The following is a 26,135-nucleotide window of genomic DNA, read 5'->3' on the forward strand; positions in this document are numbered from 1 at the left end:
TTGTGTTTAGTAAGGCTTTATTCCGTTCATGTCATTCAGCAAAACATATTATTTAATCATTGTTTCATATTGCAATATTTGAATTGAAGAAAAATGGAAGAGCACTGGGAGCAATTAAATATTTCTCAGATACACACCATAAACATAAAAACTATTCTTAATACAAAATAGTAATTGGCATTCAACATAGAAAGGCTTTCTCTTTTTCCCAAAAGCTTATAAAATGACTATGACTGGTTGATTTAATCCTACAGACTAAATGTGGATCACAACAAATCCCTCACCAAAGAAGATGAGGGGGGGGGGGGCATGCATTATTATGAATGACAATCAACATATTTATATATATATATACAGCACCAGTCCAAAGTTTGGACACACCTACTCATTCAAGTGTTGTTCTTTATTTTTCTTTATTTTTAACATGTTCTACATTGTATAATAACAGTGAAGTCATCAGAACTATGAAATAACACATGGAATCATGTCGTAACCATAAAAGTGCTAAACAAATCAAAATACATTTTATATTTGAGATTCTTCAAAGTAGCCACTGCCTTGATGACAGCTTTGCACAGTCCTGGCATTCTCTCAATCAGCTTCACCTGGAATGCTTTTCCAACATCTGAGCACTTGTTGGCTGCTTTTCCTACACTCTGCGGTCCGACTCATCCCAAACCAAACTATCTCAAATTGGTTGAGGTCGGGGGATTGTAGAGGCCAGGTCATCTGATGCCACACTCCATCACTCTCCTTCTTGGTTAAATAGCCCTTACACAGCCTGGAAGTGTGTTGGGTCATTGTCCTGTTGAAAAACAAATGATAGTCCCACTACGCACAAGCCAGATGGGATGGCGTATCGCTGCAGAGTGCTGTGGTAGCCATGCTGGTTAAGTGTGCATTAAATTCTAAATTAATCACAGACATTGTCACCAGCAAAGCACCCCCACACCCTCACACTTCCTCCTCCATGCTTCATGGTGGGAATCACACATGCGGAGATCATCCATTCACCTACTCTGCATTTCACAAAGACACAGCAGTCTTCTCAATTTGGTTGATCTCCATATGTGATATTTCATAGTTTTGATGTCTTCACTATTATTGTACAATGTAAAAAATAGTAAAAATAAAGAAAAACCCTTGAATGAGTAGGTGTGTCTAAACGTTTGACTGGGACTGTATATATATATATACAGTATATAAACATCAATGCAAAGAGGAATCCTTTTTACTAAAACTTCTGTTTTCACTTCAGTCCAATAAAATGTTAAATTTCTAAATTCACAGAAAGTCATACCATGTAGTACTTTTTAAGTCTGTACTGTACTGTACTGTACTGTACTGTATTCACATTATGATTCTCTGGTTCAATATATTAGAACCTCTTTCTCAAGAAAATAAACCCAGATACATGATATACTCCGCCCTATGGAAGGCAATAGGGTTTGAACAAAGCACCATATTATTTCAAATATTCTACATACTATACATTTGATAATCATCCATCTACAGCCTTAGTCATTTGTATGATAACATGATATACCATGATAAACATTATAGAAGGGCGGAGTTGCTAGCATTAGGTCAACAGTATGTGGTATATTAATGTGGTCTTCTATGTGTATCTAGATGTACACTATGCATGCTTTCTATCATTGCTTTTAGCTTGATGTAAGGCCAAGACCATAGGTGTCCAGAAAGGCGGCTAACAAATAAAACGTATTAGTGAGTGTATTAGCTGTGTTTGATTTGGGTTGGGTCTTAGTGGGCTGTTACTTGAGTTTTAGCCACAGTAGCTACCTAGTGATCCCAGAGCCAGGAGCAAAGTAGGAGGACAGCCAGGCTGAACCCCAACAGCAGCAGGAGGACCAGGAGCAGGGGAACAGTCCAAGAGGGGCCTAGGGGGGAGGGCCTGGAGCAGGATGGTCGGGACCGTATGTACTGGTCCACTGAGTCCCCCAGGCTGTAGCGTCTGGGGCAGTAGCCCAGGTCTCGACGGGCCTTCTCGATCTTGAAGGTGTGGCTCACTGCAATGTTCCTCACCTAGGAGGATGCAGAAAAGATTCAGAGAAATGGTTGCCAGGTACCTGACTGTCTCTGCATTCAACAAAGTTAACTGTCTTGGTTGTTAAGACTTGACCCGTTGGTTAAAGCAGAAACAGACTGGCACCCAACACCCAGTTAAAGGAAATAGAGTTAAACAAGCTGTTAAGGAGAAGAGTGTTAGTGGTCTGTACTGTGCCCCTGTCTCTCGCCCCCACCTCTTTGCCACGAAGGCAGCTTAACAAACTCAATAGCACTCCTTCACTCTTGCCCAATCAGGGTGCTCTGAGATGGGCATAGCGCTCAGTACAGCCTGGGAGGCAAGTTAGGAGCTCTGGAGCTTCAAGGGAGTTTGACTCCATGCTAATGTCTTTGAATAACCTCAGTTTACCAACATCCTGCCCCCCCGTGTGAAGGATGTCTCGCTGGTTCCTATATCCCCTTACTACACAGAGGATACGATGTCTGCATGGAAAATACCTGTAGTGACAGAAGCTCTCAGACAAACCCGGTGGCTCAGTGTAACACAGAGATTCAACAGGTTTCCTTAACCTTGAACACTTTTACACTATATATACAAAGGTATGTGGACACCCCTTCAAATTAGTGGATTTGGTTATTTCAGCCACACCTGTTACTGACAGGTGTATAAAATTCAGCATACAGCCATGCAATCTCCATAGACAAACATTGGCAGTAGAATGGCCTGTACTGAAGAGCTCAGTGACTTTCAACGTTGCATCATCATAGGATGCCACCTTTCTAATAAATCAGTTCGTCAAATTTATTCCCTGCAAGAACTGTAAGTGCTGTTATTGTGAAGTGGAAACGTCTAGGAGCAACAACGGCTCAGCCACAAAGTGGTAGGCAACAAAAGCTCACCGAACGGTACCGCCGAGTGCTGAAGTGTGTAGCGCATATAAATCTTCTGTCCTCGGTTGCAACACTCACTACCGAGTTCCAAACTGTCTCTGGAAGCAACGTCAGCACAATAACTATTCGTCTGGAGCTTCATGAAATGGGTTTCCATGGCCCAAGCAGCCGCACACAAGCCTAAGATCACCATGCACAATGCCAAGAGACGGCTGGAGTGGTGTAAAGCTCGCTGCCATTGGACTCTGGAGCAGTTGAAACGTGTTCTCTGGAGTGATGAATCACACTTCACCATCTGACAGTCCAAAGGACAAATCTGTGTTTGATGAATGCCAGGAGAACGCTACCTGCCCCAATGCATAGTGCCAACTGTAAAGTTTGGTGGAGGAGGAATAACGGTCTGGGGCTGTTTTTCATGGTTTGTGCTAGGCCACTTAGTTCCAGTGAAGGGAAATCTTAAAACTATAGCTTCCAACTTTGTGGCAACGGTTTGGGGAAGGCCCTTTCCTGTTTCAGCATGACAATGCCCCCATGCACAAAGCGAGGTCCATACAGAAATTGTTTGTCAAGATCGGCGTGGAAGAACTTGACTGGCCTGCACAGAGCTCTGACCTCAACCCCATTGAACACCTTTGGAATGTTACTTTTGGTCATGTAGTGGATCTTTTGAATGTTTTGGTATTCATGCCTAAAAAGTCACTTTCTGACCACTTCGTCCATGGGCAAACATGTCTGGAAAGTTGTGTTTAAAACAACAGCGATTGAATTCAAATGGATTTACCCTTTAGAGACTTAGCATGTATGTCTCTCTGTACACCTGTCTGTCTCTGACGGACCACTGACTGCTGTCTCTTGTTAGCCCAGCAATAGGACCGTTGAGCAGAGTAGTGATGTTGTCCAGTAATGGTTCAGGTTAGGAGATAACCCTAAAGCAAGGTAACTAGTTGGAGTTGAGCCTGCAATGAGGTCAGTTCCTGTGTCCCCAGTGTTGAACTTCCTGACCCAGTCAATTTGGGTAGATGTTGGCTCTAACCACAGATCTAGGATTACCTTACTGTAAGTCATAGACAATCTTATGAGGAGTAAAATAATGTCTGACCCTGGATCAGTGATTATGGGGCAACTTCTCCCTACTCCATCCCACCCTTCCAGGAGAAATACACACAACAGGCTAATATTTTATTCACAGGACAATTATCGATCTCCCGGTGGCAGCCGCCAGAATGTCTGACTGAAGCAGCTCCTGGACCAGCAGCCCTGTGGGCACGGCTTTGGTTTCTGTCTCATCACACATTCATGAAGTAATACCTTCTTGGGTACGACAGATAGCAGCTCCTACTACAAACAGCTTCTCGGGCCCTCCTCAGTGCCAGGGCAGGATGTATGCGATACTACTGCCATCAGTATGGCTGCTTTCCATTCCAAAACCATATTTTTCTACCTCCTTTTACGGACCTTGAAAGGTCGGAGATGTGTGACATCAGACCTGGGTTCAAATACTATTTCAACTTATCTTAATTACTTTCACATACATTTGAAGTAAGTATTCAGATATATATCATTTCAAAAGACAAGTCATTCAATATTTTAATGCATTTGAAAGTTCACAAGTGTATAAAACAATTATTGCCCTTATGCCCTCAGAACAGCCTCATATCATCGGGGCATGGACTCTACAAGGTGTTGAAAGCGTTCCACAGGAATGCTGGCCTATGTTGACTCCAATGCTTCCCACAGTTGTGTCAAGTTGGCTCGATGTCCTTTGGGTGATGGACCATTCTTGGTACACACATGAAACTGTTGAGCGTGAAAAACTCAACAGTGTTGCAGTTCTTGACACACTTAAATCGGTGCGGCTAGAACCTACTACCATACCCCAAATCTTCTTTTGTCTTTCCCAGTCACCCTCTGAACGGCATTCATACACAATACATGTCTCACCTATATTAAGGTATAAACATCATTCTTTAACCTATCTCCTCCCCTTCATCAGCACTGATTGTGACATCAATAAGATTTCATAGCATTCCCCTGGTCAGCCAATGTCATGGAAGAGCAGGTGTTCCTAATGTTTTGTACACTCAGTGTACACTTGGAAAGTATACAACACATTTAAATACACTGACTCAAATACACTCCCATGGTTTTAACCCAGGTATTTGAAAAATAGTATTTGAAATAAGTATTTGAAAATCCTTTAAAATAAACCTTGCAAAAAATAAACATCCTCTCACTGTCAACTGTGTTTATTTAACATGTGTAAATATTCGTATGAACATAACAAGATTCAACAACTGAGACATAAACTGAACAAGTTCCACACACATGTGACTAACAGAAATGGAATAATGTGTCCCTGAACAAAGGGGGGGTCAAAATCTAAAGTAAAAGTCAGTTTCTGGTGGCCACCAGCTGAATTAAGTACTGCAGTGCATCCCCTCCTCATGGACTGCACCAGATTTGTCAGTTTTTGCTGTGAGATGTTACCCCACTCTTCCACCAAGGCACCTGCAAGTTTTCGGACATTTCTGGGGGGGAACGGCCCTAGCCGTCACCCTCCAATCCAACAGGTCCCAGACGTGCTCAATGGGATTGAGATCCGGGCTCATTGCTGGCCATGGCAGAACACTGACATTCCGGTCTTGCAGGAAATCACGCACAGAATGAAATCAAATCAAATTTATTTGTCACATACACATGGTTAGCAGATGTTAATGCGAGTGTAGCGAAATGCTTGTGCTTCTAGTTCCGACAATGCAGTAAAAAGAATATGTACATAAGGATATATGAATGAGTGATGGTACAGAGCAGCATAGGCAAGATACAGTAGATGGTATCAAGTACAGTATATACATATAAGATGAGTATGTAAACAAAGTGGCATAGTTAAAGTGGCTAGTGATACATGTATTACATAAGGATGCAGTCGATGATATAGAGTACAGTATATACGTATGCATATGAGATGAATAATGTAGGGTAAGTAACATTATATAAGGTAGCATTGTTTAAAGTGGCTAGTGATATATTTACATCATTCCCATCAATTCCCATTATTAAAGTGGCTGGAGTTGAGTCAGTGTCAGTGTGTTGGCAGCAGCCACTCAATGTTAGTGGTGGCTGTTTAACAGTCTGATGGCCTTGAGATAGAAGCTGTTTTTCAGTCTCTCTGTCCCAGCTTTGATGCACCTGTACTGACCTTGCCTTCTGGATGATAGCGGGGTGAACAGGCAGTGGCTCGGGTGGTTGATGTCCTTGATGATCTTTATGGCCTTCCTGTAACATCGGGTGGTGTAGGTGTCCTGGAGGGCAGGTAGTTTGCCCCCGGTGATGCGTTGTGCAGACCTCACTACCCTCTGGAGAGCCTTACGGTTGAGGGCGGAGCAGTTTCCGTACCAGGCGGTGATACAGCCCACCTCTGTGCATCTGTAGAAGTTTGTGAGTGCTTTTGGTGACAAGCCGAATTTCTTCAGCCTCCTGAGGTTGAAGAGGCGCTGCTGCGCCTTCTTCACGACGCTGTCAGTGTGAGTGGACCAATTCAGTTTGTCTGTGATGTGTATGCCGAGGAACTTAAAACTTGCTACCCTCTCCACTACTGTTCCATCGATGTGGATAGGGGGGTGTTCCCACTGCTGTTTCCTGAAGTCCACAATCATCTCCTTAGTTTTGTTGACGTTGAGTGTGAGGTTATTTTCCTGACACCACACTCCGAGGGCCCTCACCTCCTCCCTGAAGGCTGTCTCGTCGTTGTTGGTAATCAAGCCTACCACTGTTGTGTCGTCCGCAAACTTGATGATTGAGTTGGAGGCATGCATGGCCACGCAGTCGTGGGTGAACAGGGAGTACAGGAGAGGGCTCAGAACGCACCCTTGTGGGGCCCCAGTGTTGAGGATCAGAGGGGAGGAGATGTTGTTACCTACCCTCACCACCTGGGAGCGGCCCGTCAGGAAGTCCAGTACCCAGTTGCACAGGGCGGGGTCGAGACCCAGGGTCTCGAGCTTGATGACGAGCTTGGAGGGTACTATGGTGTTGAATGCCGAGCTGTAGTCGATGAACAGCATTCTCACATAGGTATTCCTCTTGTCCAGATGGGTTAGGGCAGTGTGTAGTGTGGTTGAGATTGCATCGTCTGTGGACCTATTTGGGCGGTAAGCAAATTGGAGTGGGTCTAGGGTGTCAGGTAGGGTGGAGGTGATATGGTCCTTGACTAGTCTCTCAAAGCACTTCATGATGACGGAAGTGAGTGCTACGGGCGGTAGTCGTTTAGCTCAGTTACCTTAGCTTTCTTGGGAACAGGAACAATGGTGGCCCTCTTGAAGCATGTGGGAACAGCAGACTGGTATAGGGATTGATTGAATATGTCCGTAAACACACCGGCCAGCTGGTCTGCGCATGCTCTGAGGGCGCGGCTGGGGATGCCGTCTGGGCCTGCAGCCTTGCGAGGGTTAACACGTTTAAATGTCTTACTCACCTCGGCTGCAGTGAAGGAGAGACCGCATGTTTTCGTTGCAGGCCGTGTCAGTGGCACTGTATTGTCCTCAAAGCGGGCAAAAAAGTTATTTAGTCTGCCTGGGAGCAAGACATCCTGGTCCGTGACTGGGCTGGATTTCTTCCTGTAGTCCGTGATTGACTGTAGACCCTGCCACATGCCTCTTGTGTCTGAGCCGTTGAATTGAGATTCTACTTTGTCTCTGTACTGACGCTTGGCTTGTTTGATAGCCTTGCGGAGGGAATAGCTGCACTGTTTGTATTCAGTCATGTTACCAGACACCTTGCCCTGATTAAAATAAGCAGTATGGCTGGTGGCACTGTCATGCTGGAGGGTCATGTCAGGATAATCCTGCAGGAGGGGTACCATATGAGGGAGGAGGATGTCTTCCCTGTAACGCACAGCGGTAAGATTGCCTGCAATGACGACAAGCTCAGTCTGTGTTGTGACATATCGCCCCAGACCATGACTGACCCTCCACCTCCAAATAGATCCCGCTCCAGAGTACAGGCCTCGGTGTAACGCTCATTCCTTCGACGATAAATGCGAATCCGACCATCACCCCTGGTGAGACAAAATCAAGACTCGTCAGTGAAGAACACTTTTTGCCAGTCCTGTCTGGTCCAGCGATGGTGGGTTTGTGTCCATATGCGAAGTTGTTGCAGATGATGTCTGGTGAGGACCTGCCTTGCAACAGGCCTACAAGCCCTCAGTCTAGCCTCTCTCAGCCTATTGCGGACAGTGAGCACTGATGGAGGGATTGTGCGTTCCTGGTGTAACTCGGGCAGTTGTTGTTGCCATCCTGTACCTGTCCCGCAGGTGTGATGTTCGGATGTACCGATCGTGTGCAGGTGTTGTTACACGTGGTCTTCCACTGCGAGGATGATCAGCTGTCCGTCCTGTCTCCCTGTAGCGCTGTACGGACATTGCAATTTATTGCCCAGGCCACATCTGCAGTCCTCATGCCTCCTTGCAGCATGCCTATGCCACATTCCGCAGATGAGCAGGGACTCTGGGCATCTTTCTTTTGGTGTTTTTCAGAGTCAGTAGAAAGGCCTCTTTAGTGTCCTAAGTTTTCATAACTGTGACCTTGAATACTAAAATACTCAGAAAAAGTATTTTAAATACCAGATATTCAAATACACATGTATTTGACCCCAGGTCAGTTTGACATAAGCCATTTCCAGTCCAATCATATCCATGAAAGAGAGGGAACATCTACATTTTAGTCACTTAGCAGACACTCTTATCCAGAGCAACTTACAGTAGTGAGTGGATACATTTTCATACTGGTCTCCCGTGGGCATCAAACACACAACCCTGACATTGCAACCACCATGCTCTACCAACTGAGCTACACAGAACAAGGTAAGAAGGAGGGGGCCTATACATTCTGAGCAGTTATTGCTGTTTGCAGTAACAGATAAACTTTTTTCAACTGCATCTCAATGGTCTCATCAGTTCCCCACCTGACTGCATCTCAGTGATCTCGTAAGTTCCTATACTGACTGCATCCCCATGTTCTTGTCAGTTCCTCTCCTGACTGCATCTCAATGGTCTCGTCAGTTCCTCTCCTGACTGCATCTCAATGGTCTCGTCAGTTCCTCTCCTGACTGCATCTCAATGGTCTCGTCAGTTCCTCTCCTGACTGCATCTCAATGGTCTCGTCAGTTCCTCTCCTGACTGCATCTAAATGGTCTCGTCAGTTCCTCTCCTGATTGCGTCTCAATGGTCTCATCAGTTCCTCTCCTGAATGCATCTAAATGGTCTCGTCAGTTCCTCTCCTGACTGCATCTAAATGGTCTCGTCAGTTCCTCTCCTGATTGCGTCTCAATGGTCTCATCAGTTCCTCTCCTGAATGCATCTAAATGGTCTCGTCAGTTCCTCTCCTGACTGCATCTAAATGGTCTCGTCAGTTCCTCTCCTGGCAAACAGTATAAAGAAGCATCGTTTCTCCATCTTCCAACGAATTCATGAAATCTCTCATTTTTGATTGACCCTGATCCATAATAAACCGTATGTATAAGAGATTGGATCAGGAAGGAAGGGGGTCGGTGAGCCTGGAAAATACTTCACTAATGAAGCCTCAGTGAGACAAACAATAATCTAATGAAGCATCTAGTAACCCAAGACAGACAGACAGACAGACAGACAGACAGACAGACAGACAGACAGACAGACAGACAGACAGACAGAGACAGACACAGACAGACAGACAGACAGACAGACAGACAGACAGACAGACAGACAGACAGACAGACAGACAGACAGACAGACAGACAGACAGACAGACAGACAGACAGACAGACAGACTATAGTAAGTGCCTGTTAAGCGCTAAATAAAGTAACAGAGTTGACTGAAACAGGGTTGACGACTTGTGACAAGGGAAATGGAAGCTGGAACAGGGAGGGGAATTGAATGCAAGTTTCACAATGTTTTATTTATTGTTAAAACATTTCTAGCCTGTCTATCTATGGGTAACAAGGTTGACGTATTACTAATGCTCAACCTGCTCAGTATTCCACCACAAACACCAGAAAATGGCCAAAAAGTATCACACCTGGATCTGTTTCACCTGTCTTTGTGCTTGTCTCCACCCACCTCCAGATCAAATCAAATTTAATTTGTCACATGCCCCGAATACAACAGGTGTAGTAGACCTTACAGTGAAATGCTTACTTACAACAGGTGTAGCCCTTAACCAACAATGCAGTTTTAAGAAAATACCTAAAAAAAAATATTAAATAGCAGCAGTAAATGACAATAGCGGGGCTATATACAGGGGGTACTGGTACAGAGTCAATGTGCGGTGGCACCGGTGTTGAGGTAATTTAAGTAATATGTACATGGAGGTAGAGTTATTAAAGTGACTATGCATAGATAATAACAAAGAGTAGCAGCAGCGTATAAGAGGGGGGGCAATGCAAAGAGTCTGGGTAGCCATTTGATTAGCTGTTCAGGAGTCTTATGGCTTGGGGGTAGAAGCTCTTTAGAAGCCTCTTGGACCTAGACTTGGCGCTCCGGTACTGCTTGCCGTGTGGTAGCAGAGAGAACAGTCTATGACTAGGGTGGCTGGAGTCTTTAACAATTTTTAGGGCCTTTCTCTGACACCTACTGGTATAGAGGTCCTGGATGGCAGGAAGCTTGGGCCTGTTGATGTACTAGGCCGTATGCAGTACCCTCTGTAGTGCCTTGCGGTCAGAGGCCGAGCTGTTTCCATACCAGACAGTGATGCAACCCAACAGGATGCTCTCAATGGTGCAGCTGTAAAACCTTTCGAGGATCTGAGGACCCATGCCAAATTTCTTCAGTCTCCTGAGGGGGAATAGGTTTTGACGTGCCCTCATCACGACTGTCTTGATGTGTTTGGACCATGTTAGTTTGTTGGAGATGTGGACACCAAGGATATTGAAGCTCTCAACCTGCTCCACTCCAGCCCCGTCGATGAGAATGGGGGCGTACTCGGTAATCCTTTTCCTGTATCCACAATTATCCTCTTTGTCTTGATCACATTGAGTGAGAGGTTGTTGTCCTTGCACCACACAGTCAGGTCTCTGATCTCCTTCCTATAGGCCGTCTCATCGTTGTCAGCGATCAGGGCTACACCTGTTGTGTAGATGTTGCCCATCTTCCCATTATCCCCTGTGTATTTATACCTGTGTTCTCTGTTTGTCTGTTGCCAGTTCATCTTGTCTTGTCAGGTCTTACCAGCCTTCCTGTTTCTCTAGTTATATTTTCTAGATCCCGGTTCTGACCATTCTGCCTGCCCTGACCCTGAGTCTGCCTACCGTGATGTACCCGCCGGACTCTGACTTGATCACGAACCTCAGCCTGCCCTCGACCTGTCATTTGACTGCCCCGTGCTCCTAATAAATGATCTGTACTATCCTCCCCCCGTGTCTGCATCTGGGTCATATCCTGTGTCGTCATAAAAAGGGTAGAACCAGCTTACCTGATTTTACACTATGATTTGACTATTAGATGTTCAACGTTTCTTTAAAAAAAGTTTTTGTTTCAATGAATTATTTCATCATATTAAAACGAGAGTTCAGTTCACGTAACAGGGTTGGCCTTAAAATTGGGGATGGGATTTTTTTTAAACCTTAAAATGGATCCATAATCACATGAATAAATAATCATCTTCAGAAATGACTTTGTCAAACCAACAAAATAACTACGGCTTTACAATGATGGTGAAAACCTGGATAAATTTTGGGACTAATTGTGTTAAAATATTCCTAGAAGTCACAGAGGATGCAAAGAGGGACATGTCCAAATGCAGAATTGTAACACTTTAGTAAGTCTTTATTCAAAAAAATAAATCTGATTTATTGAATATTCCACGTGGTCTATATTGAAGGGCACTTCATGGCTTTCAAATTTGTGCACAATTTCTACTTAAAATATCAAAGGTACTCATTTTGTGGAACGACCCTGCCACCGTGGCCCAGTGGGGTTCTACACTGACTGAGACATGTCATCATGACCCAGAATACAATAACTTCAGAACTTTAGAACTCACACAGAGTGAAAGGTCTAAGTAAATTCAAAATGTTCTCCCTTCTGTGAGTTTGCTCTTTGTATCGAGTATGTGACAGGAAAGAGACTGTTACACTTAATTAATACACTGAATATGTAACACTGGAAAACATGGTATATTTCTCAACAACGTTTTCTTGCAAGTGTGGTGAGGAAGGTTGGTCCTCACATCAGTGCTTGGCTGCAATGTAAAACTGAGAAGGGAGAAAGAAGAAGAATGGGTAAAAAGGCAGAGTAAAAATGGGAAATGAGAAGAGGGATTAGATGTAGAAAGCGCTATGAAGGTAGGTAGGTAGGTAGGTAGGCAGGTAAGCAGCCAGGCAGGCAGGTACATATAGATAGGTATGTAAGTAGTAGATAGGTACTGTAGATACATAGCTGTACGCTTACCTCATTTCTGGTGAAGAGCAGAGGGATCTCCACTATTGGCCTCAGAGCCAGGTGTAAACATTCCATCAGAATGGCTGTGAAATACACACCTCAGATGAGGAGGGAAGACAGCAGCGTGGCAGGTCTGAGCTACGAGCAGCGTACTATTACAACAGGTTGGCAAGTATGAAACTGGTGTGTATCCTGACAGATTGTGGCTGGTGTTGGGCATGATCAGCGTCCTGTTACAGCAGCGTGGGTATTGGTGTGTGTGCGTGTATGTGTGTGTGTGAATGCGTGCCCGTTTGTGTCTCCTACCTGCTGAATAGACCAGTGAGACAGGCAAGTGTATCAACGGTCGGCTGTACCCCAGCTTCTCAAACTAGAGAGGAGGGGAAAGACAGAGGGGATATCAAAGACCAAGACAAGATAAACTATATGTGTTAATCACCCAAAGAATATATAGAGTTACTCACCAGTGGTGTTAACCATTCAAACAGGTTGACAGATTCCCCGTCGTTGATGAAGTAGGCCTGTCCACTCTGAGGGAGAAAGGTTGATATTACTATGTATACACCCCCACCCCAAACACACAGGCCTAAATATGTACAATGTGTACAAATGCCACTTGAAGGTAGAACAAACAAGTGCTGAAACGATCATTGGTATCCATGGAGATGGTGAGTAGTAGTAAACTCACAGCCACACAGTTCCTCTTGGGTGTGAGGCTCTCAGCAGCCAGGATGTGGGCCAACACCAGGTTGTCCACATGGACCCAGTTCATCTTGGCCTGGCGGTTTCCAAAGCTAAAACTGAACAACCGGCGCTCCACATTCACCTGGGGAGAGAGAGAAGAAGAAGTGAAGAAAGAGAGAGAGAGAGAGAGAGAGAGAGAGAGAGAGAGAGAGAGAGAGAGAGAGAGAGAGAGAGAGAGAGAGAGAGAGAGAGAGAGAGAGAGAGAGAGAGAGAGAGAGAGAGATCAAGAGCGAGAGAGCAAGAGCAAGAGAGAGCAAGAGTGAGAGAGAGAGAGCAAGAGCGAGAGAGAGAGAGCAAGAGCAAGAGAGAGCAAGAGCGAGAGAGAGAGCAAGAGCGAGAGAGAGAGAGCAAGAGCAAGAGAGAGCAAGAGAGATACAGATACAGATACAGTCTAGGTTAGACTGTATTGTTGTGCTGAGAGTATGTCTGTTCTCATGTGAGTGTGTTTGGGGTTGTGTACGTGTGTCAAGGCATGCATGGGTTTGTGTGTGTACAATGGTCTGACATTGAGTGAGGGGAGAGGTAAACTGTATTAGGGGAAGAAAGATTAAAAGGCCTCTAAGCAGCTTTCCCTATAGTGAACCGGGAACTGCAGCATCCGAGCCCTGTTCAACCCAGCCCAGCATAGAGTATTCCTTCCCTTCATTCTCCCCAGGGGAGAGAGAGAGAGGCGTGAAACAGGATACTTTTAAGAGGGTCCATTAATAATATATCCTCACCAGGTACACATTCTGCCAGCCGATCTAAACCCTAAGAGAACCTCTATACCTGATAGAAGGGCAATGAGACAGGGCTGTCATTTTATTGTGCCACCCACACAATTAAACAGTACACAGACATTTATCCCTATGGTGCCGCTGTCTTGGATGGAAAGTGACAAATCAGGTGGAATGTAGAGATGTCGCAGTTCTTTTCATTGTGATTCTATGTGGTAGGTAGGTGTACGGACACTCACCATAACCCTGTGTAGGTGTCGTCTCTCTTCTGGCCCGTAGATGCCTGAGGGTCTCAGAACACAGGTCCGCAAGAGACCCCCACCTTTAAAGAAGATAATGGCATTGAATAATGAACTGAATCTGGCAACACTGAAAGTTTGTTACAAATGAGTTACTCCACCGTGTAATTACTTATAACTGAGTCTTACTTACATACAGTATTACAGTAACCTACATACATTTGCATAGTACATTAGTAATAGTTCATCAACATATATAATATGCTAACCTTTGCTTCAACCTGAACCCATCTTCCAGTGTTAATATATTTCCTCTACATCCCGTCTTAATAGATGCATGAATGGTCCAGTAATGACATAGCGCCATGCTCCTAGCTTAGTTTAATATATAATGACATAGCGCCATGCTCCTAGCTTAGTTTAATATATAATGACACAGCGCCATGCTCCTAGCTTAGTTTAATATATAATGACATAGCGCCATGTTTAATATATAATGACATAGCGCCATGCTCCTAGCTTAGTTTAATATATAATGACATAGCGCCATGCTCCTAGCTTAGTTTAATATATAATGACATAGCGCCATGCTCCTAGCTTAGTTTAATATATAATGACATAGCGCCATGCTCCTAGCTTAGTTTAATATATAATGACACAGCGCCATGCTCCTAGCTTAGTTTAATATATAATGACATAGCGCCATGCTCCTAGCTTAGTTTAATATATAATGACACAGCGCCATGCTCCTAGCTTAGTTTAATATATAATGACATAGCGCCATGCTCCTAGCTTAGTTTAATATATAATGACACAGCGCCATGCTCCTAGCTTAGTTTAATATATAATGACACAGCGCCATGCTCCTAGCTTAGTTTAATATATAATGACACAGCGCCATGCTCCTAGCTTAGTTTAATATATAATGACACAGCGCCATGCTCCTAGCTTAGTTTAATATATAATGACATAGCGCCATGCTCCTAGCTTAGTTTAATATATAATGACATAGCGCCATGCTCCTAGCTTAGTTTAATATATAATGACACAGCGCCATGCTCCTAGCTTAGTTTAATATATAATGACACAGCGCCATGCTCCTAGCTTAGTTTAATATATAATGACACAGCGCCATGCTCCTAGCTTAGTTTAATATATAATGACATAGCGCCATGCTCTAGCTAGCTTCATTTAATATATAATGACATAGTGCCATGCTCCTAGCTTCATTTAATATATAATGACATAGCAGCGCCATGCTCCTAGCTTCATTTAATATATAATGACATAGCGCCATGCTCCTAGCTTAGTTTAATATATAATGACATAGTGCCATGCTCCTAGCTTAGTTTAATATATAATGACATAGTGCCATGCTCCTAGCTTAGTTTAATATATAATGACATAGCGCCATGCTCCTAGCTTAGTTTAATATATAATGACACAGTGCCATGCTCCTAGCTTAGTTTAATATATAATGACACAGCGCCATGCTCCTAGCTTAGTTTAATATATAATGACATAGCGCCATGCTCCTAGCTTAGTTTAATATATAATGACACAGCGCCATGCTCCTAGCTTAGTTTAATATATAATGACATAGCGCCATGCTCCTAGCTTAGTTTAATATATAATGACATAGCGCCATGCTCCTAGCTTAGTTTAATATATAATGACACAGCGCCATGCTCCTAGCTTCATTTAATATATAAATAAGTGGTCATTGATAGGGGGTTAGGTTTCCCCCAAGGAGGGGCTGAAGGCATCACACCTATTTAACCAAGTACTCACTGGAATCACACTAACGCAGTAAGAGAATTCCTACACACCTTTGAGACAGATGGACTGTACATGGGTTTATGTTAATGGAAACATTGTGTGTGTATCAATGTCTCCTGTGATTCTGACTGTCAGTTTTACAGTAAGCATGTACCTGACATCTGTCTGTGACGAGAGTCTGTACTGCATGTCTGGTACTAATGCTACTAACTGTGTGTCTCTGTGTGTGTAAGTACATCCCTGTGTGTGTGTTGCTTGAGGCAAAACGGTGTCGGGTGAACACTGCTCTCCAGTCTCAAGTGGCATTGTGCTTTCCAGCTCTAAATTGAACTGGTGTCAGCAGGTCCAGTTGGATTAGGTTGCACACACATGGAAAGCTTGGTTTCCAAGCCAACCTCACTCACTCACAAATACACACAAGCACACACACACACACACACACACACACACACACACACACACACACACACACACACACACACACACACACACACACACACACACACACACACACACACACACACACACACACACACACACACACACACACACACACACACACACACACACAGAGTTTGGCTGTGGAAACATACAGCATCCATTCATACACACTGAGAATCATAAGACAATGTCAAGGACCTGAACAGACCATTTCCATTTGAGGATATCATCACTGTCTTGATGCTGTAAGTAGCCCCCATCCTATCACCTCAAGACCATGCCAGACAAAGGCACAGTGTCTCTGCCATGGACACAGAATTAAAATAATAGATATAATACTGTATATCTTCATTCTATTTCTAGGGTCTCTTACCTTTGAGTGAGCGTCCATTGGCTGTTAGGACCATCTGGTCAGAGATAGATTTGGTCCTGGAGTAGTGGTCTATGTGCTGGGACAGCAGAACACATCATATCTATGTGTTTTATTATTTCCTAAGACATAGCCATCAGAGGACGTATTCATTGTTACTGCTGCTGCTGAGGAAAGTACAGGTAACTGCCAGAATTTAATTGTACCTTTATTTAACCAGGCAAGTCAGTTAAGAACACATTCTTATTTTCAATGACGGCCTGGGAACAGTGGGTTAACTGCATGTTCAGGGGCAGAACGACAGATTTGTACCATGTCAGCTCGGGAGTTTGAACTTGCAACCTTCCGGTTACTAGTCCAACGCTCTAACCACTAGGCTACGCTGCCACCCCTAAAGGAAACACTTGAGTAAATGAGGGATACAAAGTATATTTAAAGCAGGAGCTTCCACACAGGTGTGGCTCCTGAGTTAATTAAGTTATTAACGTCACATCATGCTTAGGGTCATGTATAAAGATCTGTTTTGATGGCAGTCTCAGACTGAAGTATGTAGTGAATGAGAACAGGGGAAGAATACAGTTTGAGTCATCAGGCAAGTGTTTTCCACCACCATCAACAAAACACCAAAATATAGAATTTCTCGTGGAAGAATGGTGTTCCATCCCTCCAATTTAGTTCCAGACACTTGTAGAATCTATTCCAAGGAGCCTTGAAGCTGTTCTGGTGGCTCGGAGTGGCTCAACTCTCTATTAATTAATACATTTATGTTGTTGTTTCCTTTATTTGGGTGTGTGTATAGTTACCTGTATGTCCTTCAGAAGGGGTTGCAAGATAGATGCATGTCAGAGGTGTGACACCCATACTGTACACACCACACACACTCACTCTCTCTTACACACACCCCACCAGTGTCAGGTTGACAGGCTTTGAGCCTCCAAGCTATCCTAAACTGTGTAACTCTACTCATGCGGGACTTATACAATCATGCACAGCCATGTAAGCTGGAAGGAGTAGCTCTGGGAGAAGATTACATTCATGAGCTTCCTTTATCAGCCTGGTTCTGGATGTCATGTACACCATGTCAGCTTCAATCTCAAGATAAAACATCACATAGCAAAGGTGCCCAGTCCTTTAACCAAATGTATGTACCACATACATCAACCCAGAGCAAACACATATTCTATATAGACACAGTAAAGCTAGCCTGGGTAAAGCAGACCGTAAGCTGCACTCACTATCATTCAGTCTGGTTTACCCAGGCTACAGTAAAGCTGCTCCTCATTGGGACATCCTGTTCTTACTCACCATGTCCAGGGGGACACAGGGCAATGAGTCCTCGTCGCCCTCCTCTATGGGTTTGCCAGCAAACGTCACGTTGATCGTACTGGTGTAGACCAGCCTGGTGATGCCCTTCTCCACACACACTGAAACAGGCACACACACACACAGACAGGGTTATCATTGGGCCAAGTCATTTAACTGACAACGCATTTTTATTTAGGAGTTTATTTCATTTTCTAAACCTGGGTCATGACTCAAAAGCCTATTAGCCCACTGAGCTCAAGCCGAGTCATTAGCTCTGGGAGTTAACACAAGTCTGTAGGTCTTGGACAAGGAGACTGTTCTACACCATCTCCAACTACATTTAGCAGGCATTTTATGGCTCCTCATATATGGCTGTACTGTTACACTGCACCCCATTAGAAGCCCTTCAACAGGTCTCTTTCACAATTTCATCATAGGGGCCAAACGTTTACACATTATTGCGAAGGAGGGACAAAAATGTTCCACCTCCTAGGACATCTAGGAGCGCCTATAAAAAGGTATTTACATACAGTATGTTGTGCAAAGATAATACTGTATGTAATGTAAAGAATGTGTTGTTAATCTAAGAAATGGTCTACCTGTCTGTGGGAGAGGGGAAGCTGATGAGTGTGACAATAGTTGAAGAGTGAAGTGATGAGGGAGGGGAGGAGGGAGGGGAGGAAGGAGGGGAGGAAAGAGGGGAGGAAAGAGGGAGGAGTGAGGCGAGGAGTGAGTGGAGGAAGAAGGAGAGGAGGAAGGAGGGGAGGAGTGAGGTGAGGAGAGAGGTGAGGAGGGAGGGGATGAGGGAGGGGAGGAGTGAGGGGAGGAGGAGGGGAGGAAGAAGGAGAGGAGGAAGGAGGGGAGGAGTGAGGGGAGGAAGGAGGAGAGGAGGAAGGAGGGGAGGAGTGAGGTGAGGAGGGGGGGGGAGGGGAGGAGTGAGGGGAGGAAGAAGGAGAGGAGGAAGTAGGAGAGGAGGTAGGGAAGAAAGGAGGGAAAGAGGTAAGGAAGGAAGGAGGGGAGGAAGGCGGGGAGGAGGGAGTGGAGCTTGTTACCATTAATGACGTTGTTCGTCCCTCCGACGTTGACCGACTCCACCTGCTCTTTCCTCAGCTGTGAGACACAGAACAGAATAACTTTTAACACGGTTTGTGTGGGAACTAATGTGTAATGTGTAACTAATGTGTAACCCTAAATCCGGAACCATGGGCACCCTCTTAGATATCATCCTGACCAACTTGACCTCTAAATACACCTTTGCTGTCTTCAACCAGGATCGGAGCAATCACTGCCTCATTGCCTGCGTCCGTAATGGGTCCGCAGTCAAACGACCACCCATCATCACTGTCAAACGCTCCCTAAAACACTTCAGCAAGCAGGCCTTTCTAATCGACCTGGCCCGGGTATCCTGGAAGGATATTGACCTCATCCCGTCAGTAGAGGATGCCTGGTCGCTCTTCAAAAGTGCTTTCCTCACCATCTTAAATAAGCATGCCCCATTCAAAAAATGTAGAACTAAGAACAGATTAAGCCCTTGGTTCACCCCAGACTTGACTGCCCTTGACCAGCACAAAAACATCCTGTGGCGTTCTGCATTAGCATCGAATAGCCCCCGGGATATGCAACTTTTCAGGGAAGTCAGGAACCAATATACACAGTCAGTTAGTTTCAAACTGAAATTTGCATCCTGTAGCAATAATTCCAAAAAGTTTTGGGACACTGTAAAATCCATGGAGAATAAGAGCACTTTGCCCAATCTGGATCCCTACAAATCAGCTGGGCTATACAATCTGGATCCCTACAAATCAGCTGGGCTATACAATCTGGATCCCTACAAATCAGCTGGGCTATACAATCTGGATCCCTACAAATCAGCTAGGCTATACAATCTGGATCCCTACAAATCAGCTGGGCTATACAATCTGGATCCCTACAAATCAGCTGGGCTATACAATCTGGATCCCTACAAATCAGCTGGGCTATACAATCTGGATCCCTACAAATCAGCTAGGCTATACAATCTGGATCCCTACAAATCAGCTGGGCTATACAATCTGGATCCCTACAAATCAGCTGGGCTATACAATCTGGATCCCTACAAATCAGCTGGGCTATACAATCTGGATCCCTACAAATCAGCTGGGCTATACAATCTGGATCCCTACAAATCAGCTGGGCTATACAATCTGGATCCCTACAAATCAGCTAGGCTATACAATCTGGATCCCTACAAATCAGCTGGGCTATACAATCTGGATCCCTACAAATCAGCTGGGCTATACAATCTGGATCCCTACAAATCAGCTGGGCTATACAATCTGGATCCCTACAAATCAGCTGGGCTATACAATCTGGATCCCTACAAATCAGCTGGGCTATACAATCTGGATCCCTACAAATCAGCTGGGCTATACAATCTGGATCCCTACAAATCAGCTATACAATCTGGATCCCTACAAATCAGTTGGGCTATACAATCTGGATCCCTACAAATCAGCTGGGCTATACAATCTGGATCCCTACAAATCAGCTGGGCTATACAATCTGGATCCCTACAAATCAGCTGGGCTATACAATCTGGATCCCTACAAATCAGCTGGGCTACAAATACAATCTGGATCCCTACAAATCAGCTATACAATCTGGATCCCTACAAATCAGCTGGGCTATACAATCTGGATCCCTACAAATCAGATCCCTACAAATCAGGCTATACAATCTGGATCCCTACAAATCAGCTGGGCTATACAATCTGCTATACAATCTGGATCCCTACAAATCAGCTGGGCTATACAATCTGGATCCCTACAAATCAGCTAGGCTATACAATCTGGATCCCTACAAATCAGCTCGGCTATACAATCCGGATCCCTACAAATCAGCTGGGCTATACAATCTGGATCCCTACAAATCAGCTGGGCTATACAATCTGGATCCCTACAAACCAGCTGGGCTATACAATCTGGACCCTTTATAAAGTCCCTTCAAAAAGTTAGTAAATCTCCTGCTATATAACCACTGCCTTCAGCCTATCCTTACCCACCATCCAAACACACAGACAAGCTTTCTAAGTTACATAATCATCTGCTCGCTGACTGTAAATATTTCAGAGTGAGAGAGAGAGACTCAGTACCAGGCAGAGAGGGACTAGAGACAAGTGATACAACAATGTGAACAGTTGAGTTTCACTAACAAAGCCTCCATTCAATATGTTATGATTTATCCTACTCTGGAACCCATAGACAGGCATCCATTCCATCTCTGTCACACGCCACTCAAGTCGTTGCATTTAAGACAAAAGATTTACTCTGTACTGTATTCTTGGAACAGTGTTACAGGAGACCAGCGACTATGAGTGATGGTCTTTGAATTGTTTACATTCCCAGTCAGCTAAATGAATAAAGAAAGTAGAAGGGTTCAATTCTACCCTCCATCTGTTCAGGAACTCACCTGTTCTGGGCCTGACATCCCATAGGAAGCGGTGTGGAATATACAGTCGACCCCCTCACAGATCTTATACAGAGAATCATAGTCCCGGATGTCGCTCTGCAAGGGGACAAAATCAGTATTATGAAAGACAATGATATGCTGTGTTTTTTCCTCTACCCTATGACTGTACTTCACTGTTATACAGTATGTAATATAACAGTACGATAAACCATCGGATTTAACTGTCTCATGTTAGAAATAGTCAAGCCTTTGTTGTATTCGTATTAGAAAGAGCGGCTCTGATATTAAAGTGTAATGTGATGTGAGGAAACATTTGACATAATTCATCCAGTTCCTGCTATGGAACTCTCCGGCATCTTTTCACGGTGAACTATCTTGCTGGGTAAGATGACAGCTTGAACATATAGTACATGGTATGTCCATATATTAGCCAATGATTAGTAAGTACAATTAAGTTAAAGTGCCATGAAGGCTGCACCTGAAACCTGAATCAGAGCCCCGGCCTCCTTCTGTCCTAGTCAACACCTGGCACCCTCAACTAGATCACTTACCTGTGTCTTTATACCTGAGCCATGTATACCCAACCTTATTAGCCCTGTCTTTACCCTGGGGTATATGAGGAGAAATACTACACTAAAGACACTTGAATTTCAATGTATCCCCCTGATAACATACAATGTTCTCCCTCTTTACTTTTTCAATTACGATCTTAACAAACCAATTGGGGGAATTTCAAACTAGTGATCATTTAGGTACAATGATCAAAAACAAAAGCAGTGGTGTGAAGTACTTAAGTAAAATAAAAAATAAGTACTACTTCAGTTGTTTATTGGGGATCTGTACTTTACTTTACTATTTATATTTTGGCCAATTTTTACTTTTACTTCACTACATTCCTAAAGAAAATAATGTACTTTTTACTCCATACGTTTTCCCTGACACCCAAAAGTACTCATTACATTTTGATAGAAAAATGGTCCCAATTCATACACTGGTCATCCCTACTGCTGCTGATCTGGCTGACTAACTAAACACAAATGCTTCATTTGTAGAAGGATGTCTGAGTGTTGGAGTATGACCCTGGCTATCCGTCAATAAATATATATTTTTTTAATTGTGCCATCTGGTTTGCTTAATATACGGAATTTGAAATTGTTTATACTTTTACTTTTGAGACCTAAGAACATTTGAGCAGTTCCATTTACTTTTGATACTTAAGTACATTTAAAACCAAATACTTTTAGACTTTTACTCAAGTAGTATTTTACTGAGTGACTTTCACTTTTACTTGAGCCATTTTCTAATAAGGTATCTTTACTTTTACTCAAATATGACAAATTAGTACTTTTTCCACCACTGAGCAAAAGGAAAGCAACAGGGGATGAATCTTAACTTTAACTTTGTCAAGCATTGATGACAGTGAGATACTAAGTAAACATTTGAAAGTTGAAAGTTAGGATTTGCCCCGAAGTGACTAGTGCATCTACTCTACCTACCTGATGGAAGACAGTACCGTCTGGAGTATCCCACTGTGGCTTGTGAAGATCCAGCAGCACCACAGACACTCCCTGGCTGACCAGAGCTCTCCCCAGCCTCAACCCGAAATACCCTGCTCCCCCGGTCACCAGCACCCTGCCTGTCCCCATCCCTGCCCCTCTCAAGGCCTGATCAGTCACTTCATCCAGGCGGGAGGCTGGACACTCTGGGCTGCTGCACCAGGCACCCACCACCCCATTGGCCCTGTGTCGGGAGGCTGGAGTTGGGGTTGAGGTTAGGTCTGGGGCTGGTCGGCTCACCCAGGACTGGAGCTGATGGTTGAGGTGGTGGTTGTGGAGGTGTCTATTAGCCTGTATACGGCACCCAGCACTTCCTGGGTCAGGCAGGGGGACACAGGGGTAGGGCAGCTGCTCTACCTGGCACAGAGAGCCTCCGTTGTCCTTCATACCGGGGCCACACAACTCCATTCAGACTCCTCTTGGGATAGATGGAATTTGGAACCCTGTAAGTGACAGGGGGTTCAAATAGTAGCTACCTCATCATTACAGATATTCTCCATAAGATACACAGTAGCCACCTTCATAGGATATAACTAATAACATTTTCTTTGCCAATTAATTTACATGACCAGACTATAAAAAAATAACAAAGAAATGCTCATTCATTTGACGGAGTAATCAATAGAGTAAAGTACAGGACTAAAACAAGTTTGACTGTGAGTCAGTCTGTACAATGACTCATCTCGGAGAGCGCTGCAGATACAGACAGACACCATGTGCCATTGTCTATTCGGATGTCAAACTCTAGTTGTTTTACCTCAAATGTCGCATAAGAATACTAGTTCCGTGATACTATTTCCTTCTATATGCAACACTGGTGATTTCCTACGACAAAGTTGAGTCGAAAGTATGGGTTTTAAACATTGATACACAGCCAAAATACGCAGATTCTAAATGTTTTATTTTCTAGTGCAATTATATTGCATATTTTTACAACAGTCTTAAAAGAAACATACAATATCCCATCAAGCTTCTGAATAAACCAAAATATAGGCCTACCCAGTGATGAGCGGATCTGGTTGCCACATTAGTTTCCATTGTAAATGATGTCACTAAAACGACTTTGGTAAATAGGCCCACTGTACCTTTCAACGTACTGTCATGTATCTGCTTATGTCCATTGAATACATGTCATTAAAAGATCCCCCTTTTTATATTTTGACACCCCTCTCGCAGGTCCCTGCAGTCTACTCTGACAACCTTTGTCTGACAATCACTTGTGGCTTCATCTGAGACTCGTTACCGTAGGGTCTGGATGAAACACGCACGCTCTGACTGAGATCATGTTTCACAGGTACAAAATCAGAAAATGTACACAATACCTATTTGTCATTCCTCCTCCACAAACCTCGCCCCTCTCCTAGTCCTGTCTCTACCCTGCACTTCTCAAGTATCAACCCTTCTCCTCAAACCCCTCTGACGCCCACCCAACACCCCGGCATCCTTCTGCAAGTGCTGGCTCAGCTGCTTGCTTCTTGATGAAACCGTAACACCTTAAAGCGGGAATCGGGCAATCAGCGGTTGAAACAATACCAAATACTTTCCCCGCTCATGTTTTGGTAAAAAGCTGAGGGTCAGGATTGGAGAAATATAACCACTCTCAAATTCAGGACTGGCAATTCATGATATCAAAATTATAGTTTAATTATGTTTTGAGGCTGTATAGTGTTTCTTTACATTTACTTTGTTTACTAACACTGGGGTAAAATAAGCTTATATTTTGGGTTCTGATGGGGTATGACAGTTGAACTAAGCTCATTGGACATTTCTAAGTTATATTCTTCAAGAATCAATGGGTACATATAATTAATTTACAAGTCCAAAATGGATGTAGCAACTGCACATTACCCCTTAAAATGTCATATTTACTGGGAAAGCTTTCCCAACCCTCATTCTTTCATTGTAATATGTCATGTGTGTCGACCCAGTGCTTGGGAAGTGAACAGTATGAAGCTGTGTTGACTTGTCAAAAATGTCCTTTTGACACAAAGATCCTGATGAAATGTGGGATGATTGGGTTTTCAGTGCTGTAAGCAACCTTCCGGTTACTAGTCCAACGCTCAAACCCCTAGGATACCCTGCGCCCCAATAATATTCATATTAGGCATGTTCATATTAGACATGTTCATATTAGGCATGTTCATATTAGACATGTTCATATTAGGCATGTTCATATTAGACATGTTCATATTAGGCATGTTCATATTAGACGTGTTCATATTAGGCATGTTCATATTAGACATGTTCATATTAAACATGTTCATATTAGGCATGTTCATATTTATTAGGCATGTTCATATTAAACATGTTCATATTAAACATGTTCATATGAGGCATGTTCATATTAGGCATGTTCATATTTATTAGGCATGTTCATATTAGGTATGTTCATATTAGGTATGTTCATATTTATTAGACATGTTCATATTAGGCATGTTCATATTAGACCTGCTCATATTAGACATGTTCATATTAGACATGTTCATATTAAACCTGCTCATATTAGACATGTTCATATTAGACATGTTCATATTTATTAGGCATGTTCATATTAGACATGTTCATATTAGACGTGTTCATATTATTTATAACAGACATCATGGAATCATTTGTTTTATTCATGTCGATATGTTGATTGGTACATAGAAACAATATAACACAATAAGGTTATTAGGTGTTTTTATTTCAAACTAGAGAAACAATACCAAGCAGTCAGCCCCCTGCCTCTTTAGGCTGTACAGTGTTCGTTCACATGTACCTTTTTTTACAATCATTGGAGTAAAACAAGCTTTCTGATGTGTATGACAGTTGAAGTAAGCTCATGAGGCATTTATACAGTACATTATATTCTTCAAGAATCAATGGGTATATATAGAAATAATTTATAAGTAAACAATGGATGTAGCATTCTAGTTTTAAATTAAGAAAAGCAGAGCTTTGTCAATCTGAACAAAGCATACTGCACACCCAAATTAGGTCAAATAGAACTGTGTACAGTATATGGTTAATCTGACAAAATTCATGCACATCAGTTTTAATCTCTTAACAACCACTTTCTTCATATATTGAGTCATTGAAAATCTAAATTACAAATGTGCATATAAAATCATTGAAGTCAAATTCTTGAGTTTACAGTAATTTAGTCTGTTTGGTTGATTCTTGTTGATTCCTCTGGATTCTTCTTTTCCAAAATGATTTCCCTGTCAAAA

The 26,135-nt window shown here is 43.4% G+C and overlaps 2 protein-coding genes across 7 annotated transcripts in view; both read right to left on the reverse strand.

Annotated features, from left to right (window-relative positions):
- On the reverse strand, positions 1 to 24,274 carry sdr42e2 (short chain dehydrogenase/reductase family 42E, member 2). 3 transcript variants are annotated; one of them, XM_052510303.1, is made up of 12 exons: positions 24,012 to 24,274; positions 22,867 to 23,369; positions 21,371 to 21,466; positions 18,976 to 19,033; positions 17,924 to 18,042; positions 16,622 to 16,697; positions 14,029 to 14,111; positions 13,018 to 13,155; positions 12,794 to 12,859; positions 12,636 to 12,699; positions 12,339 to 12,412; positions 1 to 2,046 (listed from the first exon to the last, which is right to left on the reverse strand). In XM_052510303.1, the coding sequence occupies exons 2-12, from the start codon at positions 23,332 to 23,334 to the stop codon at positions 1,804 to 1,806; spliced, it is 1,485 nt and encodes a 494-aa protein (XP_052366263.1). In that variant the 5' UTR covers positions 23,335 to 23,369; positions 24,012 to 24,274; the 3' UTR covers positions 1 to 1,803. The 3 variants fall into 3 exon arrangements, with proteins under 3 accessions (XP_052366263.1, XP_052366264.1, XP_052366265.1); XM_052510304.1 differs by having other exon boundaries at positions 23,926 to 24,274; XM_052510305.1 differs by lacking the exon at positions 1 to 2,046 and adding an exon at positions 11,694 to 12,142.
- A 1,314-nt stretch (positions 24,275 to 25,588) lies between these two features.
- vwa3a (von Willebrand factor A domain containing 3A) overlaps positions 25,589 to 26,135 on the reverse strand; it is a 38,313-nt gene continuing 37,766 nt past the window's right edge. For all 4 annotated transcript variants that reach the window (XM_052510294.1, XM_052510293.1, XM_052510292.1 and 1 more), the window contains one exon: positions 25,589 to 26,126. In XM_052510294.1, coding sequence (XP_052366254.1) covers positions 26,066 to 26,126 — 61 coding nt within the window. In that variant the 3' untranslated portion in view covers positions 25,589 to 26,065. The remainder of the gene's footprint in view (positions 26,127 to 26,135) is intronic.

This window comes from Oncorhynchus keta, unplaced genomic scaffold (assembly GCF_023373465.1).
Source record: "Oncorhynchus keta strain PuntledgeMale-10-30-2019 unplaced genomic scaffold, Oket_V2 Un_contig_5557_pilon_pilon, whole genome shotgun sequence".
Taxonomy (NCBI): domain Eukaryota; kingdom Metazoa; phylum Chordata; class Actinopteri; order Salmoniformes; family Salmonidae; genus Oncorhynchus; species Oncorhynchus keta.